This window comes from Thermobia domestica, chromosome 7 (assembly GCF_964235325.1).
Source record: "Thermobia domestica chromosome 7, izTheDome1.hap1.1, whole genome shotgun sequence".
Lineage (NCBI taxonomy): Eukaryota > Metazoa > Arthropoda > Insecta > Zygentoma > Lepismatidae > Thermobia > Thermobia domestica.
In genome coordinates, this window is record NC_137460.1 from 122,754,078 (window position 1) to 122,773,573 (window position 19,496).

General features: G+C 34.5%; 2 protein-coding genes across 4 annotated transcripts in view; one reads left to right on the forward strand and one right to left on the reverse strand.

Annotated features, from left to right (window-relative positions):
• The window catches only part of LOC145690387 (uncharacterized), a 354,253-nt gene that overhangs the window by 165,603 nt on the left and 169,154 nt on the right, over nt 1-19,496 (reverse strand). The gene's annotated exons all lie outside the window — the stretch shown is intronic.
• Nucleotides 1-19,496, forward strand: part of LOC145689320 (pickpocket protein 19-like) — a 65,786-nt gene that overhangs the window by 44,481 nt on the left and 1,809 nt on the right. The window contains exons 6-8 of the mRNA XM_081763462.1: nt 8,174-8,462; nt 13,587-13,640; nt 17,019-17,103. Coding sequence (XP_081619588.1) covers nt 8,174-8,462; nt 13,587-13,640; nt 17,019-17,103 — 428 coding nt within the window. The remainder of the gene's footprint in view (nt 1-8,173; nt 8,463-13,586; nt 13,641-17,018; nt 17,104-19,496) is intronic.

Sequence of the window (19,496 nt, forward strand, 5' to 3'; positions counted from 1 at the left end):
AAATTGAGCTCTGATCTTGACCTTCACTGAACTCAAAATATAACAAGAAGGAGTGGGAAAGTTTTGCCTGTCGCTAAACAATATTGCCTTCTTCACTTTAAGCTAAAAATCAATTAAGTTAGATTTTTGTTACAGGGAATGGAGTTTTTGTTCTCTCGATGACTGGCAAAGTTCTAGGAGGCAATGATACCATTCGGGAGGCAAGCGTCAGGTTGTTAACCAGACTTTAGAAAATGTTTCTGAGGGTTAGGTCAAATTTAGTACTAAATTTTGAGAAAGATTGGGGCTCGAGCTAATATTTTTAAAAAATTATCGGGCCGGGGTCGGGCCAAAAACTTTTAAAATTTATCGGGTCCGGGCCGGGCTTGGGCCAAGAATTTTAAAAAAACTTATCGGGCGGGGCCGGGCTCGGGCCGAAAATCTCCAAAACTTTTCAGGCCCGGACTGGGCCGGGCCTAAGTACGATCGGGCTGGATTGGGCTCGGGCGGAAACATTCGGTCCGTGAAGGTCTCTAGTTTCCTGCGTAAGCGTGTGGATACTACCAGGTATACTTTCGTGTGTACATATGCTAGTGTGTGTGTGTGAGGCGTGTGGCGGGGTTATATGAAGTATTAATTGGGATCGCGTAGTGGAACTTATCGATATTAGTACGTACATACGAGCGGCCGTTACTTCACACGATAACTTTGGACGAATGCGAATTTTTTTAATTCTGCTTTTTGCAATAAATAAGTAGATTGATTCTTCTAGAGGGACTTCCTTAATGGAGGTTACTAGCCAATTGCAAGTGTGATAACTATAGAGCTTACAAAATTTGGACGATTACTGTGTTTGGATTTCATCATAATCTTTGAGTCTACGTATCGCATAACCTCGATGCAGAAGGGAATCCTAAACTTAAATAATTAGCTAACTCGAAACCGAATAATGTACAAAACTCGAGGTTTCGGCAGAAAACTAGCAGAAAAATTTGGAATAGGAAAAGTATCAAGTTTCCAGCTGGAGGGGGAGGGAAAGGATGGGAAAACGGACATAAGACCATAAAACACATTATTGAAATGGCAGTCAATGATGATTATAGAGGTGGCTCTTGAGCCTAGAGCTTTGAAATTCCCTCTATGGCATTTCCCGAGCGTGCACAATCTGAGTTACTATAATTTTCACAGTACTATATTCAGACATCGTTTATTCAATTCCCCCGCCCATCAAAATCTGAAATGAACATTACCTCCTATGGTGCTCAATACAAATTACATGTATTTTTGCAGTACTTCTTTTCGCGTCCATTTAGACAACCCCTCCCCATTCAAGACTCAATCGGAAATGGTCTCAATCATTTGTACATCGTTTGTACAGGAGAAATTATCGTTTGTAAACAATTAGGGGCGCCGCCAGAACGAAAATAAAGTGGGGGGCTGTCCAAATAGTAGCCCCCCAACCATGTCAAATTCAACCACAAACCGTCGCAATCGTTTGTACATCGTTCGTACAGAAATATGCAGGCAAAATTTTCGTTTATACACAATTAGGGGCGCCGCCAGAACGAAAAAAGGTAGGGGCTGTCCAAATGGTAGCCTCCCACCATGTAAAATTCAATCACAAATCGACGCAATCGTTTGTACATCGTTTGTACAGAAATGTGCAGGCGAAAGTTTCATTTGTTCCCACTTAAGGGCACCGCCAGGACGAAAACAACATGTGGGTCGGTCCAAATGGTAGCCCCTCACCTTGTTCAGTTCAATCACAAATCGTCGCAATCCTTTCTACATCGTTTGTACAGAAATGTGCAGGCCAAATTTTCGTTTGTACACAATTAGGGGCGCCGCCAGAAAGAAAACAAAGTGGGCGGGCTGTCTAAATGATAGCCCCCCACCATGTCCAATTCAATCACAAATTGTCGCAATCGTTTGTACATCGTTTGTACAGAAATGTGCAGGCGAAAGTTTCCTTTGTACACAATTAGGGGCGCCGCCAATACACAATATAGAAGCTTGACAATGCCGTGAGGATGTATATATATATATATATAAACTAGTGTATTCGGTTCCAGTCATGTAAGATTGCACTTTAATATCTGTGTGAACAATAATAGAATGCAATGTAAAATGGAAATTAAAAAGGAATCTTGATAGGAAAACTTATTTTTTAAATATGAAAAAGTGTATAGTTTACAGTTTGTATTGTATTGTATTGCGTGTGGAATTATTTTATGGCAAACTAGCTGACATACCTGTTCTTTACACGGGACTATGTAGGTAACATGTTCCCAAATTCACTTCAAGTCGATCATCCGTTTTCATATGATTCACTCACAAATGCAGTTAACTTTTATTTCAATGTAGCAAATAATATAGATATTTCAGCCTCTCTTTTAAAATGAAAGTTTCAGAAACGCAAAAACAGATATCTCTTTTCCCTTTACCCAAAATTGGGAGTTCATATATTAACTTTCATCAAACTAACTTAAAAGTCTCTTGAGAAACTGTATTTTCGAAGAAAAAAAGCTCAATCCCTCTTAGAATATGTCTTTTAATCAGAATACTGGTAACATGATACAAACCAAGCTGTAGTTAGGTACTAACTATGGTCAAACATTCATTTCAAACTGTTCAACTATTTTCCCGCGATGCGATCAGAAACACCAGGTAACATAATTTTAACGTAAAAGCAGAGAAAATGTCCTTTCGACTCAATTGAAACGAAAAATTCCACAAGCAGTGGATCATGCTTCTATTTATTTTTAAAGAATTTATATACCCATTGTCGTTTTTTCGTATTAACAGTCTTGTGATATACTAAATGTTTCACTTAAATAATGATCTCCTCATACCCAGCATAAGAAATGCATTTGACCAAAATTGAATGATAAAACCCAGTTCGAGATACTTGATAACTGTTTTAAAAATCGTTTTAAGTGGTTCAGCCTTTTACCTGTGATTGGATTACCCACAAGATTACTTTGAATTTTATTGGATATATATCCAATAAAATTCAAAGTAAAGTATATATATATAAAATAAAATTGAAATTATCAATTTTGGTATGTTATTAGCCTACAATATACCTAAATCATTTCTTTATTGTTGACTTGTCGTGGAAATTGAAATGTTCACAAATTTTGATCCGTTGCTCTTTTCTTGTTTTTGTGTCTATATTCGTCTGTAGTTGTATTCCAAATTGAGAGATTTTATCTCTTTGACAAATAATCCTATTAAAAATTCTTCAGCCATGACTTTGGTCCTCAAATTGTCACTCGTTTGCATTCAAGAATGCCTAAATTTGTACTGGTCAAACACACACACACACAATCAAAAATAAAAATTGCGATACCGTCTTAAGCAGCAATACTGGAAATTAACTTGCGACAACATAGCAATAAATTTTGTCCGCCTGTAACCGTTGTCCCTCATGTGCATTGCTCAATGCTACTTAGTGATTTTCCTAACCGCGCTGCAAATAATTGCGTATGATCGTAGCAACTATTCCACTCTTGTGCGTGACACTTAGTATTGGTATGTCTATCACTTCCGGCTGCAATAGCAGGAGAACGTGAGAGGAATCTCTTCTTGGCACCCTTAATTAATAGAAAAATTCAATTTCTAACTCTCTATTATCATTGTCGCTCTACAGAAATCTATGTTGGATTCGGTAACGATATTAGGTTTCTGATACGTTCTTTTTTAGTAGGTGGACAAGGAATGCATTTATATGGAAGAAATAAAGTAGTGTACACATTAATGAATTCGTCCTTACTAGATTTTGGCTAGAGATCATGTGGTTAGGATCCCACATTAAGATGTAAGTCCCTGCCTCATAACATAGCTGTTGAAAGGGGTGCACACTCAAATTAAATCTTCATTTCCCCTTCATAATTCTTCCTCGTTGCTATGTGATTAGCGTACGCTTCTTCGGCTCAAAGAGACCCGGGATCGTTTCGCGTTGAGAGTTCATATAATTTGCATTCCATTTAAGATATAGATGCATGTCTCATGAAGTCATGATTATAAACGGGACGCTAAACTTCAAAATAATCAAACATATAACGGAATTCTTCGTTAAATGAATAAAGAAAACACATTTTATGTTCCACTCAAAATGGCACCAGAAGATTCAATAAAACATTTCAATGTCCAACTGATCTTCCAGCCGATGAGATAGCAAGCGCGCATAACGAGTTTAGCAAACTAAGGAAAGGTCTTCCACAGTCTGTTGAATAGAACTTCGAGTTAAAGTTGAATTGTGAAAATAAAACATACCGCAAACTAATAGTGTAACTATTTTAACGGCACTCTCTAAAATTAGAGCCAACGAAGAACTGTCTAGATGAGTTTTAGTTGAGTGATATATAGTCAGGATATCCGTTTCCATTTCTGTTACTTCTGCTTTATATTCCTGTGATCACTACTTCTTATTTCAACTATCTCCTTAGTTCCATCCAGAAGCTCTCTATAAGATTTGAATTCGAGGCCCCGCAACTGGCCATCTGCTGAATGGGAGGAAATGAAAATTGAAACTAAATAAAAACTCGTAGTCAGGACAGCTCAGTGGTAGAGTGCTCACCTCTAATGAGAGGATTCCCTGGTTAGATCATAACATATGTTTGTAAAGCACTTATTTATTGGTATCAAGCTTGGGTAGAAAGTATGGTAAATTTCAAATTGTCCCACCCTTTTCAATCAATACTTCGATTCGGTGAATACGTATCAAAATTGAAAATGTGCATGGCATTTGAAATTACCATCGTTTCTTATCTGAATTATAATACTATAATATTTTAAAAGTATAAAAGTGTACAGCCATGACAGTAGAAGCAATTGTCAGGAAAGCATAGCAGAGTGGGCCGGAAAATGTGAGCACGCTGAGGTATAACAAATCCTGGTTACGGTGGAAATTCAATATCGTTCACAACATTAGCTCGGAGATTCTGCGGGAGCTAATGTGGTTCGAAAATTATTGTAATGGCTCCTGCTAGTACAGGAAGGGATAGTAGAAGTAATACGGCAGTAAAGCTCTAAGCGCAAGCTTCTTATGGCCTTGTTGCTTAAAGTAATGCCGAACCACAAAATCATCATCATCATCACAATATTAGCTTGACGTTTGAGAATGGAAACGAATGTGGATTTGTGTGTTTTGTGAGTTCTACAGCACCAATTGAATTCTGAACTGGAAGGAAATATGACTTTGTGTCGCGTTCTACTGATGCAGAACCGCAAATAGCGCAGATACAGTATATGTGTGATCACTAGTCTTTCGGTAAATAGGAAACAGACAAATGTCAGATGAATAACACTTGAAACTTCCTTACAGTGATCACCTCATAATTGTTACAGAAAACAGTTCTAATAAATTAATTTCTAGTAAAATAGTGTTATAATTAGGATATTTTAATAACATTATACACTGTAAAAAATTTCATAGGTAAATTTACAAAAAACGGTGGCAATCTGTTTGCCACTCCTCTATATAAATCAATTTACACCTATAAAGTAAAATTACTAATATGAAATGGTGTAAAATTACATTTTTATCAATAAAAATATCATACTTTCTTATAAATTTACTGTAAATTTGTAAAATAACCCAGCAAATTTTGTAATTTAATCTAAGAAAATGTATATCAACTTACAACATAAAGGGTAAATGATTTTACATTGATGTTTGGCAATTTAATTACAAAAATGTTTCTCAGTGTACTATTTGTGTTCGAAGGTTATTCACATGTAGGATCGCAATACCTAACGAACTCTATGTATAAATTACTTTCCTCTAAAATTTTTCTAGCCTTTTTTTCAGTAAATAATTTATCTTTCATATAAATCTATATCAATATTGTGACCCCTTAAATATCTACAATAAATTAGTCACAAAACATACGCAAGAGAAATTATATAAAACATCGAAACGACACCACAGAATTTAACTTCGTTTTCTTCAAAATATATATTAATAGAATACATCTTTGTAACTGAAAAACTGATAATTTAACATCCCAAACACCTGCTAAATTTGAAACTAGCATAGATCTATTATCATTTCCGGATTCAGCATTAATCTGCATAGATCAAGAGAGGTAAAAGATGAAGAGATATACTCGTGTGTCCCAAGAATGAAACATATTTGACCAATATCTTCGTATTAAAAACGGGGGGGGGGGGGGGGGTGTTAAAAAACGAAGTACTTTTGATTTCAAGATCAATTACAACAGTGAAAAACAGTAATACTTAGTTAGCTTATGGTTTAATTGTTTAATTTTTGCGTCCTTTTTAAGCATCGAGGATTTACGAGACGAAAGCCTACAGTATAAGATGGAATCCTTACCATCATAATGCATTCAAATTCGAATGCTTTTCATCTGGGATCAAACTCAGGAACTCGTACAGCAAAGTTTCACGCGCTAGCCGTTAAACCAGTGGGGAAGGATATCAATGGATAGGAAAAAGAAGGTTTGTTTTATAGATTCAGAGTACTGCATCGATAGGTCACGTTTGTGATTTTTTTCTTTATTACATTAGGAAGTAATAAAACTGTAATATCATTCCAAGTTTCAATGTTGACTATAGAACCAAAGCGGTACGAGTGAGATAAATACAGTGAATTCTTGAGCATAGTTAGCACTTGGATTGACGTTGGATTTTGACAATATATTTTAATTGAAATCAAAATTATATGTGAAAAATGGTATAAACAGTTTCTTGAATAATCTTTTCACAATTTCAAGTGAATTTTCGAGCATGGAGCTGGAGTCGATCTAGTCTTCTGTCATTTCCTTTCGATTTAGCTACACATTCGAGTGATTGAAAAAGAAGTCAAATATACCTTTTAAATGTATTTCATAATCCTGTTTTCTCAAGAACAGGAACATACATTTCAGTTAATCTAGCTAGCAACGATTTACATTAACTTCCAGCTACGAAACATAAAAGCAATTGTACTTTGGTCATCTTAATTAAATGTTACTTGTATATAATTTCTTACTTTGATTTCTCTCTCAACATATTGAATGCATTTTTGAGGAGGATTAAAACTCTGTTCTTTTTATTAAATATATGAAAACGCTATTAAGTGATTTTAATTTAATGATTTACTTACCGATGTATTACAGGATTGATATCATGAAGGAAACACTTTACCAATATTTTCTGTTTTCCAAGTTTTGCTTACATTTGTTTTTCCTTGATTAAAAACAGATATGTTATTAACACTTTCGAAACTAGATTGTATTATTATAAATAAAAATGTTAAACTTAGAAGAGCTATTTTGTCAGGAAAGCAAGGCATAGGAAAGGTCTTTTGACATACGTATCCCGATGAGTAAATTGACGTTCAAATGATTTTTAAAGAATACGGCGTCAAACGAAAATATGAAGCTGAGAAGATAAAACTCGGCACATAAACTCCCCATTACATATAACTTAATTTGTGTTTTATCGTTTTCGAAAATATCACCTCTGAAGGAGAAATTGTCTAATTAATATAACATTGGAATTTCGAAATTATTTATTCAGAAGTTGCCTAGTGTTAGAATTTGCTTAAGTTAGATCTGTGACATTCACCATGTGAACTTTTAATTAAAAATTATGAAAATCATATTCCAGCTTTTTAAAATTTTCGGCTTCTAAATGTGAAAATGGATCAATTTCTACAAATTCAAGTTTTCGGGTACTTGAATATGTACATAGTCGTTAGATTTCATTTTATCCATGCGATGAACGAGCAATACTACTAGTAAATATATGTTCTATATTTATAAGAACAGTTTATTTATCTGAACATATCAATGGTGTGAGGCAAGAACATGGCAACCCACAATTTTACTATTTTAAGAAATTAGTTTTTTCTGCTGTACAATTCATTTTGAAAGTCCGAAAGTTGTTTTTTCACATAAGACTATATATGAAGAATTAAATGGAAAAGATTCAACGAAGCAGTATGCGTTGCTGTCTATCGGGTGCTGCAAAACGCAGCAATTGGAAAATTGTGTGTTACCATGTCCTTGCCTCATACCCTTCATATACTGAACGTGTACTAATATTCAACACAACAGCTAATATTTAACAAAATTAAATTAACAATCTTGCTGCTCACGCAGAAATTAAATGCTTTTAGTATTACTTTTGAAAAGTGGAAAACAGGAGAAATTCACTATTTATGAATTTCTCTTTCTGATTTTAGATATTTGTGAATTCTCCATACGATTACCCTCGAAACAGTCTGAATAAAATTGTGTATCAACGCGGAAAGAATGGTGAAAATGTTGTGGCGTATGCAGTGGTCATAACGCAAACAGTGAGCTCTCCACGCATAAGAAAACTATCACCAAAACAACGGAATTGCTACTTTCGACGTGAGAAACTGTTGGATGTAAGTCCATTCTACAGTCAGTATTCATGCAGACTTCAATGTGAATATCAACAGCTAATGGAAAAATGCCAGTGTTCGCCTCTCATTTTTCAGTATCATGGTATGTATTTAATAAAACAATGTAAACGTTTTCTCAGTGTTATAAAGCAAATTTATAAAACGAAAATATTGTTTGATTTATTTTTACATAAATTAGGAAAATAATCAGGTAAGAAGATACATTTCTTAGTAAATGGCTATCAAATTTAACAAATAAATTCTACTGTATAGCATTCTGTAGATACTACGCATTCATAAGGAACCAGTGATAAAGTGTAGCGCTATGTGAAGGCAACATAGAAAGTGATAATACGAATAATGCAAAGCTCTGCCGTATTCAAGGTATGCGTTTTTATGCCATATGAAGTGTTTTTTCGCATCCTCATTTATAAGTATATGCAACATCGCTGACGCACCTGCTTCCTACGAGCGAAACCCCTGTACTATTGTGAGGGTTCACTTGCTGCGTTTCTATCCTGATTGTTGGCTTTTTGTGGCCACCTACTACAAGTTGGTTAGTGTTCTTTAGTATTGAAAAACACTATTAAGTAGTATCAGATGTAAGTATTATCTAAGTCCTTAGTATTTCCAAATTTCATAAGTAAGTTTTTGCAGAGTTACCAGAAAAGTAATTTCACGCTGTGTGCTACAACTCCATTAGGTCGGGTCGAGTATTTTCGATGGTATCGAAAACATCTTGACAGATACAACCCAGCTTAAGCGTAAAACTTCAACCAGCAGACGACAGTTGGTAAGCCTGCGGAGAAACGAAGCAAGATTTTACTCTTGAATTGATGCAGGAAAAAAATATTCACTTTAAGATCAATCTGTATTGTTTGGACCGTCTGGTACGATGAGTTCCATATGTCAATGGCATAATTTACTACGTTCATAATGTATTATTTCGTTACATTCTATTTGTGAGACGACACAGAAAAAATGGCCATACATAAGCTAGAAAATTGTTGACGTTATCTGAAAGTATTGAATTTGGAAATTGAAGGAATTAAATTAAGTTTGTAAATCTTTGCCTTTATTTACGACTTTCTCGAATTCTCGACCATTCTTGTTATTTGAATATATCTTTTTTTCGCCACAGGAGATCTTGAATATTACACTTAATATGAATTGAAATTGAAATATGGTAATAATACGAGCTTTTAGGTATTCGAACTCAGACCGTCGGGACAGATATCCGATGCAGTAAGCACTTACTTACGACGACCATTTACTTCATTCAAAAAATGTTAGTTGAAAACCATTCAACTAACCATTGGAAACCGTAGGATTAGTTGAAATACTAAGGCTGTAAGAAGAGACGATCATAAATTGAGTTGCTCAACATTTCTTTCTTCAATTGAGAAATAGTTTAAACAGATCTTCATCAATGAGTGGACGTCTCGAATTATTCGTGAAGTTTAGGCTGAGCTTTTAATGTTGGACCCGCAACTTACACAAATCACATTTTACTTATTTTGTAATTCTGTACGTTGTTTCTAGGTTTGTCAGGATCAAATTTCAAGGTATTTTCAAATGAAATATACTTAGCGAACATATGTACTTAGTGAAGTGAAGTAGGTAAAAAGGATTTAAGGGAAACATATATGTTGCAAGGAAGAAGAATAAAAAGAAATGTTGAATTTATTTTTAAAAACAATTGATAGTCACTTTTGTTGTTGATTCCGTTGTTATGTAATATATGTGTAGTTGATGAAAAATGAAAGTTAATTAGCTTTTGACGTGAGATCAGAAGAAAACCCCTGATATAGGATGATTATATGATAGAGGTGGAAATTAAAAGTACAATATAAAATATAAAAATAAAAGTAATTACGATTATGTTGAAGTATCCATGTTAGTACTTGATTTACTGTTTTTAATAGTTGAGTGGTAGACAATAGATCACTGTTAGAAGATATCTTAGTTTAACACTTAGTAACTAAGTATATTTTCTCAGCTTTACGTATATGATTTGTAACGAAGAGGTATCTTATGAAACTGCCAAGCGGCAGACCCGGATTCGAGTTTCGTCGTATCAGTGAATTTCAAATTCGAATTTTATTCGTTAGGTAGTTGTTATTATAATTCTATTATTGCTTAATAATAATAATAATAATAATAATAATAATAATAATAATAATAATAATAATAATAATAATAATAATAATAATAATAATAATAATAATAATTTAAACTCCCCACATCTTAGGAACACAAACTGTTTTACATTATTTATTGTGACCTAAAATAATATACATTGTGCGAAATCCACGGTAATACATCACAAGAGCTGTAAGATCTAATTATTACGTGCACACTCAGGCAAATCTGACTGTAAATAAAACGTACTCTGAAGCAGTAAAGAGTTTCACACAGAAGTCAAAATAGTGGCAGGATCAGAAGGGAGAGGGCAAAGGAAAATGCCTCGTAGTGAGTAAAAATAAACCTCTTTTTAATTATCATTAATAACCCAAACAAATGACAAGTAATTTCTTAAAAAATTCTACAAGGAGTAGTTTACTTCTAGAAAATAGCCTATAATTTAGTTCTTATTTTATAAGAAAACGTTTCGTCAGTAACTACAGCATATCATTAATTAATGTAAGACACACCTGTTCAACTCCACTTTTTAACTTAAAATGTGGGAAGTTGAAAAGCAACCATCACTTATTTCATATTGAGCACATTTTTTTTCTGTTAGACAAGAACAGAATGTTACGTGACTAGATTAATTGAGTCGAGAATAACATGAATTCATGTACCCTCGTCATACAGTTACTATCAACTGGACATTCTGAATTCACGTTTACTCGCCATATTCATTGTAAACTCTCTATATAAGAGAGCAAACTTAACGTTGATACAAGGCAGTGGTTATTGGACCACTGTTATTAGACTGATTGGATCCGATCTTAGTAAATAATTTTAAGGTATAGTTAGAATGCTCCAATCTTTTATTTGTTTCCTTAAATTGAGGTGGATACTCAGGAACTAGTATAAATAAAGTTGTCATTTTTATAAATTTGTTATATATAATAAAAATACTAATGTATAGATGCATCTTCTATTAAATGTTATATTTTCGTATGAGAAAGAATTAAGAATACAGAGGCTGATCTGTTTTCAAAAGAAGAAAATAATATTGTTTGTTACCTACTATACTCCACTCCTTCCACCATTAACTATTGTCGATATGATCACTATCGGTATAAAACATTCCACATCATCACAAGTTCTGTAGCTGCATCACAGTATATTATCGCACTCCTAATTGGAAGAGTTCCCAGATACATTTCAAGCGAACACGGCGATGTAAAATACATAGTTCGATAAGCTAATTAACACAACAATCCATGGACTAGAATCTGGATTTTTAACGTAAATATATCTGCACCGAATAGCATGGGTACTATTCAGCTGCCATGAGTCAGTAGAATGCCAGCACTAGTTGATCCGTATGTCTTTCAGCTTTATTCTGGTGCAGTGCCGCGCGATTAGTATCGTGTCCATATGGTGCTTCTATTTCGTCAGTGTAAACTAGAGATATGACATATACTTAATAGTAAGTAATAATTTTGAATTTTTGAAATAAACTATTTTTCAAATATCTTGCTTTTCATTTTCAGCAAAAGCTAGTAATAATCCTACAACATACTGAGATATTCTGTTCTCATTCACTCACAAAGTTACAATCATGTATTTCGTGGCAAGATATGTCATAGAATGTTCCAGTCACTTAGATAGATTAAGTCTCCATCTATTATCACAATAATTTTGCAGCGATTGTCACCTAGGTGCCGCTCACACAGCGTTCTGCCTTGCACTTTTGCTCCGCGATGTACCGTGGTAATATTTGATGCACGTTTGCTTTGGTGACAGACTAATTTGTGATGATTTCACGTTGCACTCTTGATTGGACTACCTGAAATCTTCAGCCATAACACTCTCTAGTAGTTAATATGCAGAGGCCGCATACCCAAGATCTTCAGCATTGGTCTTGTATGTTTTTGATGTATTTTCTGGATTTGATTTTGAAATGAGAAAATTGAATATCATTGGGTTTTATGCCATCTAGACTAAAGGAGACGGGGATTATGAGAAATGAATGAAATGATGGAATGAAAAAAGTGGGAGAAACGGGAGAACCCGGGGAAAACTCACACACTCAGTGATTGCCTACCACTAAGCTCATTTGGCGCAAGCTAGGATCGAACTAAGGACATCATACACCAGAACTCTACCACTGAGCCACCGTGGCCCCCTGTATTTGATTTTGTTTGAATGTGGATTGTGGAGTAGACATGTGTGCATAACGTTTGACTAATAGTGTCCTATCGAAATATAATTGTTCAGATACTGTTCTACTGAGCGTTGACTGCTAAAAATTACATGGAAAAGAGCCATAATGTACCGTTCACAAATTCAATCTCTTTAGCAGAAATGCGTATACTACAACGCATTCTATCTGCTACACGATAGATGAGAGTGTGACACGTATGTGCGTATTGTAATATTTTATGTAGGTAGAGACAATAATGGACCAGGAATTTAGCCCTTCGCCGATTTTTTTTATAAAAGTACAAAATAGTGATAGTGTTTTACAAAGTTAATATATATCAGAATTTACCTTATGACCAAAGGAGAAGAAAGTAACCTTTCATACGGGAACTTCTTTGCTCATGGCAGCCACCGGGGTGTCTTGTAGCGACTTTAGGTTATGATCCTAGGAAACCTCCTCGGCTCATGACATCCTCGTGAGATATGGTTTGTGTTGAGAAATCCCCTTCGCTTCATATCAGCCAGGGATGTTAAGATAGGTAAAGCCCCTTAGTCCAGTGCAACCTCCAAAGCTGTTGTGGGTTGGGCATCAGTGGTCAACTGATGGCTCCTTCCTCAGTGGTACCTCTTTTATAGGCCCTCTTCAGATGGCTCATCCTCTTTCGGTTTCCATCGTGTTGATTTTCGTGTCTTCCTGTTCGGTGTATCCTCTGCTTGTTTCCAAACGTTAGCACGTGTCGTGTATAAACATGAGCTCTTGTTGTGATGTGGGGATAATTAGAGCATAATTTTGTTGCTATACACAACTGTGTATATGGAAATGGATTAACCTCTGTATTTTAACGTAGGTTAGTTTGTCATTCTTGTTCTGGATATTTTGTTATATTATATACTATTTACATTGTAGGAAAATACGAGCCATGTGATATTCAAGGACACATTTGTATTGCTCGTCAGCGAGGTATGTTGTATAGTTTCATAGCACAAAGTTTAATTTAACAAATTTTTGGTGAGTTTTTGACTTTATATATATTTGCTGTAAATATGTTATAATATAGACTATATGCGCATAGCTATCTTAATGCGAGTTATGTGGTGAAGTCGAAGAATAACCGAACATCGGTAAACCTGATTGGCTCCGCTCTTTTCTGGTCAAAACATTAAGTCCTCCATATGTGAGCATGTGTTGTTCTTCCGTTTTCATTTAAATCTTTGCTTTGACGTTTAAAATGGTTACGTTTGCAATCTACGCGCTATATAATGAAACGAGAAGAAATGTACAGATTTAAGGCTTCATATAAACCATTGTAGCTATAAGATATCTGTTGTAACAGAATTGACAATTAGTTGCCGTATTACCAGTTATTTCTTTTTATCTTATCGGATTTTTTGGTGTTGATTTAACTAAACATGGAATTGTAAAATTACTTACGTGCAGCATCTTATAACATCCTTGAGAACAGTATAATCACGGTTTTAAGATCTCGGAATGTACGTTTCCCTACAATTTACATTTTTCTTAATCTTTTCACTTTTTCTATGTTCACAATGCATTCTGGTCCGATTCTCGCTATTACATGAACGGAAATTTGAATTTCCCGCTATTACTCCTTGCAGGTAAGAGGGCGCAAAGAGAAACTATTAATTACAAAAAAACAATAAATAAGGTATTGAAAAAACGAAATGCAGCTAAGCGGGCGATTACTAATAAAACTGAGTCGAAATATATCGAAGGAAGGTGCCAAACCAAGCCACATACCATGTAGTGTACAATCATTGCTCTATTTCAGTTTATGAGTGTTTGATCGAACTGTTTTATTGCTTTGTAGTCTATCCCAGAGAAATGTTTTACACCACATGCCCAACCTAACAGTTTTCTAGTTTCTAATGAAAGGGAGCAACGTTTTACTTGTCCAGAAATGGACAAACAGAAGGGAAGAAATATTTTTCAAACCAGAAAAAATTTCAGGTCCTCAAACATGTAGAAGATAATTTCTCTCCACTTCCATTTTCTCGCAATTTACACTTCCTATGTAAAGTCTTATTAAAGTGTATAAGCGATATTATAGTGAATTAATCTAATTTTAAATGTATGATATTGGTTTTCATGAACCTATAATGTCTTAAGCAGTTTTCTGCAAACTTTGAACACAGTATATGCAAAGTTAAGATACAGATTTATGAGTACTTTTGATGAAAAGCTGCCTGCTAACAACTGCACCGAAAAGGTAAAGAAGACATTGTTAGGATTAATATATTAAAAGGAGAGCGAGGGGCTATTTATGATAGAAGTTATGAAATAATAAAATGAAGAAAGTGAATCAAAAGAATTAACAAGGCACTTTATTACTTAGCATAATTTCATCTAGTTTTCTCTGATTGAATCGATTTGCTAATGTCATTGTCTTGAACACGTATGGGAAAATACCAATAGCGTTACTGTGATATACTGTGACATGAGTGTTGTAACCGTTCTCAAACTAAGGGAATGCTTTAATTCTAAAGTCCATTTGAAATGTTCAAATGATAGAGGTAGAACTTCATCGACGAAAGGAAATCTTCCATGTGCTTCAAGCCTTATAACAGTGACATTCAGAAAGCACACTTTTACCAAATTTATTTGTAATTTTGTTAGTTACTATGCAGCCTTGTGAAATCGTTGAAGCATAAAGGGAACAAAGGTCTCAAAATCCTGATTTTTTAAATCTTGCCAGTACATAAGCTCGTGTCGTCTCTCAGCTCATCGCGCTTTGAGGAAGAATTTTAACACATACTTCTCGTATTTTTTGTGTACCTGCATCATAATTTAATGTTTAACAGAAACTTGAATAGCCTTAATATTATATAAACAATTCTACACATTGTATACCAAGTGTGGGTGTGTCTTTTCTTATGTTAAGCTAAACTCATACTTAATGTTTCCCATTAACTCAAAATGTACTAATAGAATATATAGTATGTCCTTTCTCTTTCATCTGCGTAAGTAGAAAATGAAGAGGTAAGAGTTTCTTTAATGAGGATTTTTATGCTAAAGGGAACTTTTGAGATGTCCAGTTCTTTTACGTGCAAGTTGTGCGGTGATGCACCTCGCACAGGTAATTTTGAAGGCGTTTGTGTCACGGAGGAACAATTCATACATATCGTAGAGGATTTGACATAACAAAAGGAAATAAGCAATAAAGACCTCTCCTTTGATATCTAAACCCAATAACTAGTAATTATGTTTTTGTGAGTTTGCATACTCAACTGCAGATATGCTGAATCTCTTATTTTTCAATATAACATAATAATTCGTATGTTTTTGTTGTAGAGATACACATGTTTTCAACTTCATACTCTAAAATACATGTCAGTATTATATTTATATAGGGTGAGATAGAGCGAAAGAACACAATGCATTCAAAATTCATACTTCCTAATACACATTAACAAATTTCACAAGTGTATTACTAACGTTTAACTAAAGGTGAAACATATACAAATCAATATGGGTGAGTGTAAATTCTCATACATAGTTTCAAATAACAAAATAAATAGAAATAAAATAAAACTCAACTTTTTGTAAACCTTAAAATATAATTTACGATAACAACGCGACTTATTGAGATGGAACTGATAATGAACTATGCATTAATGAAATTTCTGATTATGACACTAATATTTTCTTACAGAGGTAGTACAAGTTATACATCTCGCCTTTGAATGAGAGCAAGCATCTCAGCGGTTCACACCTAGCAAACGAAATTGAAACATGTAGTGCGTGATCCTTTTTGCCAGATTTTATTTATTTGTGTACTCTATTTGAAAAACACGCGACGTCAAAAGACATATTCTATGTATTATGACTTACTTTCATATAAGAACCATACACATACTTAGAGACATATAACTTATACTATTAGGCCTGATGGCAGAACTTTCCTTCTCTTTCTACGATAAACTTTGTAAGTCAAAACTTTTCTGCAGAAGAAACACTTGTGGGTGTTAAAAGAAGACTTTACGCGACGTAAAAAACAGTTCAAACTATGCGAATGCGAATCTTCCGTGAATTTAAGACATCTACACATAGCAGGCATGTTTTTATATTTTTCTGTTTGCTAATAGTTTTTCTTTCTGATATTTTTCTGCACATTCTCTGCAAATTTTCTGCGTTCACATCGCAGAACGCGGCATGTTCTGCTATGGGACTATTAGGTAAGGTGGTCTCCCTTTGCATAATGAACTTATGCTGATAATTTAATTAACACACGTTAGCATTATCGTTACTGTCTATTGCTTCTATAGTAGCATACAAATATTTGGGTTTATTCTTATTTTCCGTAACTTTGTTTTATTATAGAATTGCAAAGAGGTGACAAATCTTGCCAATGTTATGCAGGATGTGAAGTAGAAGGAATCTTAGCTACCAAAGTCGGATATTTCAAGTAAGTCTACAACTGTTTGTTTAAGCTAAAGTCCAACATAAGCAATCACTTATTTTTCGCAGAAAAAATATTAAGGTAAAAAAATAGTTTTGATTAGAGTTCAAGCAGGGAGAGGATAGACTAAAACCGATTTTCAAATGTTGAAGTCTATAATTTCTAGTCTTACAAGTAAAAAAATACGATAAGTTAAATATTTTTCAGATAACGAATTCCAGAAAAATTTCAGGTTTATAAAATTCTAGCAGAATACCTATTCTTTGCAGGGGAAAATACGTTTCATTTTGGACATAAAGTTCTGAATTTAGATTTAAACAGCATCGGAAGTGTTTCTGTTAGTCTCAGCGCCCCAAAAGCTATGAATTAGACACTAGTAGCGGTTATTTTCTCATTTTTGTATATCACTTCTCCCTTTCCCAAGTTGCGGGGCTTAATTTGGCTTTACACGGCATTGGAAGCATCATTGTTCATTACAAAGACTCCGACAAGTATAAATTCGGCACTATTATCAGTGATTTTTGATAATTTACATACATACATACATATTGACAACCTAGCCACTCAGTGCCTAATTGGGGATGCAAATTGAGTGCTATTAGGCGCCTACCACTCACCATCTAGAATGAGTGGGACAAACTATAAAATTAACTTGCGAGAGGTTTCTCATTTGGGGATTAGACAAATAAAGATACGTCCACTTCATTTAAAATAAAACACTGTATTTCGGTAATCTTATGAATGAACTGTAAGATCTATGAATGTTAGCTATAACGGATATTCGGATTCATTTGCCAGACAGGTACAGAACGATCAAGTATTGAGCTTTGAATTCTGACTCGGTGCCACACATACCTGGATTAAACTGGTGTATTCCCTCGTCGTTCTGGTGTTGAACTCTGCTCCTTAAGCTGAAATTCCTTGTTGGTGGACGACGAAAATGGGCATTGAGGAATGGCTCCTCTCAATGCAAATCTCTGCCTAAGTTCTGCGTCGTTAGAATATGTTGAAGTACAACGTACTGTCTTCTCTTGTCATCTGGCTGATATTCAAATGAAACTCGATTCTCCAAAATCGAACCCAAGAATGATCACGGTAAATTGATCATTGACTTGTAAGAATTATTCGCTGTCGTAACTCGGCAAACTCTCCAAGAACTCATCTAAGAACTGTCCGTGAACTCACCCAAAACCTTCTCGTCCTCCGGTTTTGTTTGGCGGGGTCCAACTACCATCGTCTGCTTTTTCGTCTGCTGCGGCACGTGTAACACCGTTTTCACATGGAGAGACAAATTCCTTCCATGTGTCAAAACTCAAAATTGCAATCCTCGACACGCTCTGATTTCCCGGTTCTAAGCAATTCTCCGTACATCCGTAATCTCATGAAATTCATAAAATCCTACAGATTCAGTTAATACAATTTCTAGAATCTGGCTAATGTGAGGAAAGACACATTGTCAACATTTCCTTCCTACATTGCCAGACTCTTAACGATGACATTCTTATACACAAGTGTTTACAATAAATTGCTGACACAAACGTTAACCAGACTGTGCAGCTTGCATTTACTTCACATTTACAACATTAAATTCCCATAACCTTATTAACAATTCCGCGACATAAACATAAAAATAAAATCAAAATATACAACTTATTATCCTCGAAAATCGAGTACTTCCACATGTCCCCCCTTAAAAATTGGTTGCTCCGCAAACCAAATTCGACATCGTAAGAGGGCGATTTTCTATAAACACCCTGTACATGATATATACTAACACCATTTTAAAGATAAATATAAACTTGAAATGAAATAAAATATGTATTATTATGCAAAATAAATTATATAAATAGTAATCGATATTCCTTCACCTAACATGTATTCATAATATATATATCTTTGAATTTTTAATTTTCTCTTACTTCCTAAAATTATAAAATACAATATTTGAAATGTAATGTAGCAAAGTATATCCTCGCGACATCTAGCGAGTTTTTGCTGAAATACTTGCACATCACGTTTTGTCAAGAGTGATTGTGCATAAATACATATATATTAGTTTGCAAGTACTCTTGAGTTATCTCCTCTTAGCGACAACGCTTTTATAGTGTCGTATTACCAAAAACTTCCATTACTCTGACTGTCCATACGTGCCAACCAATAAATTTATTGGCCGTATCAGTAATGTTTTAACTTCATTTATTTCCACCTCTCTGTGAATGGAAATCTAAAACAAAAACTTGTAACATAGTTTTTAGAACATAGTTAATTAACATATTCACAATCGCACTGTAAAAACTTGAACATATTAATGTTTTATTTTCATGAAAATTTTATTCACTGAGATTTTAATCTGAACAGAAAGAAAATCCTAACGCAGGGCATTGGAAATCCTGAATGTA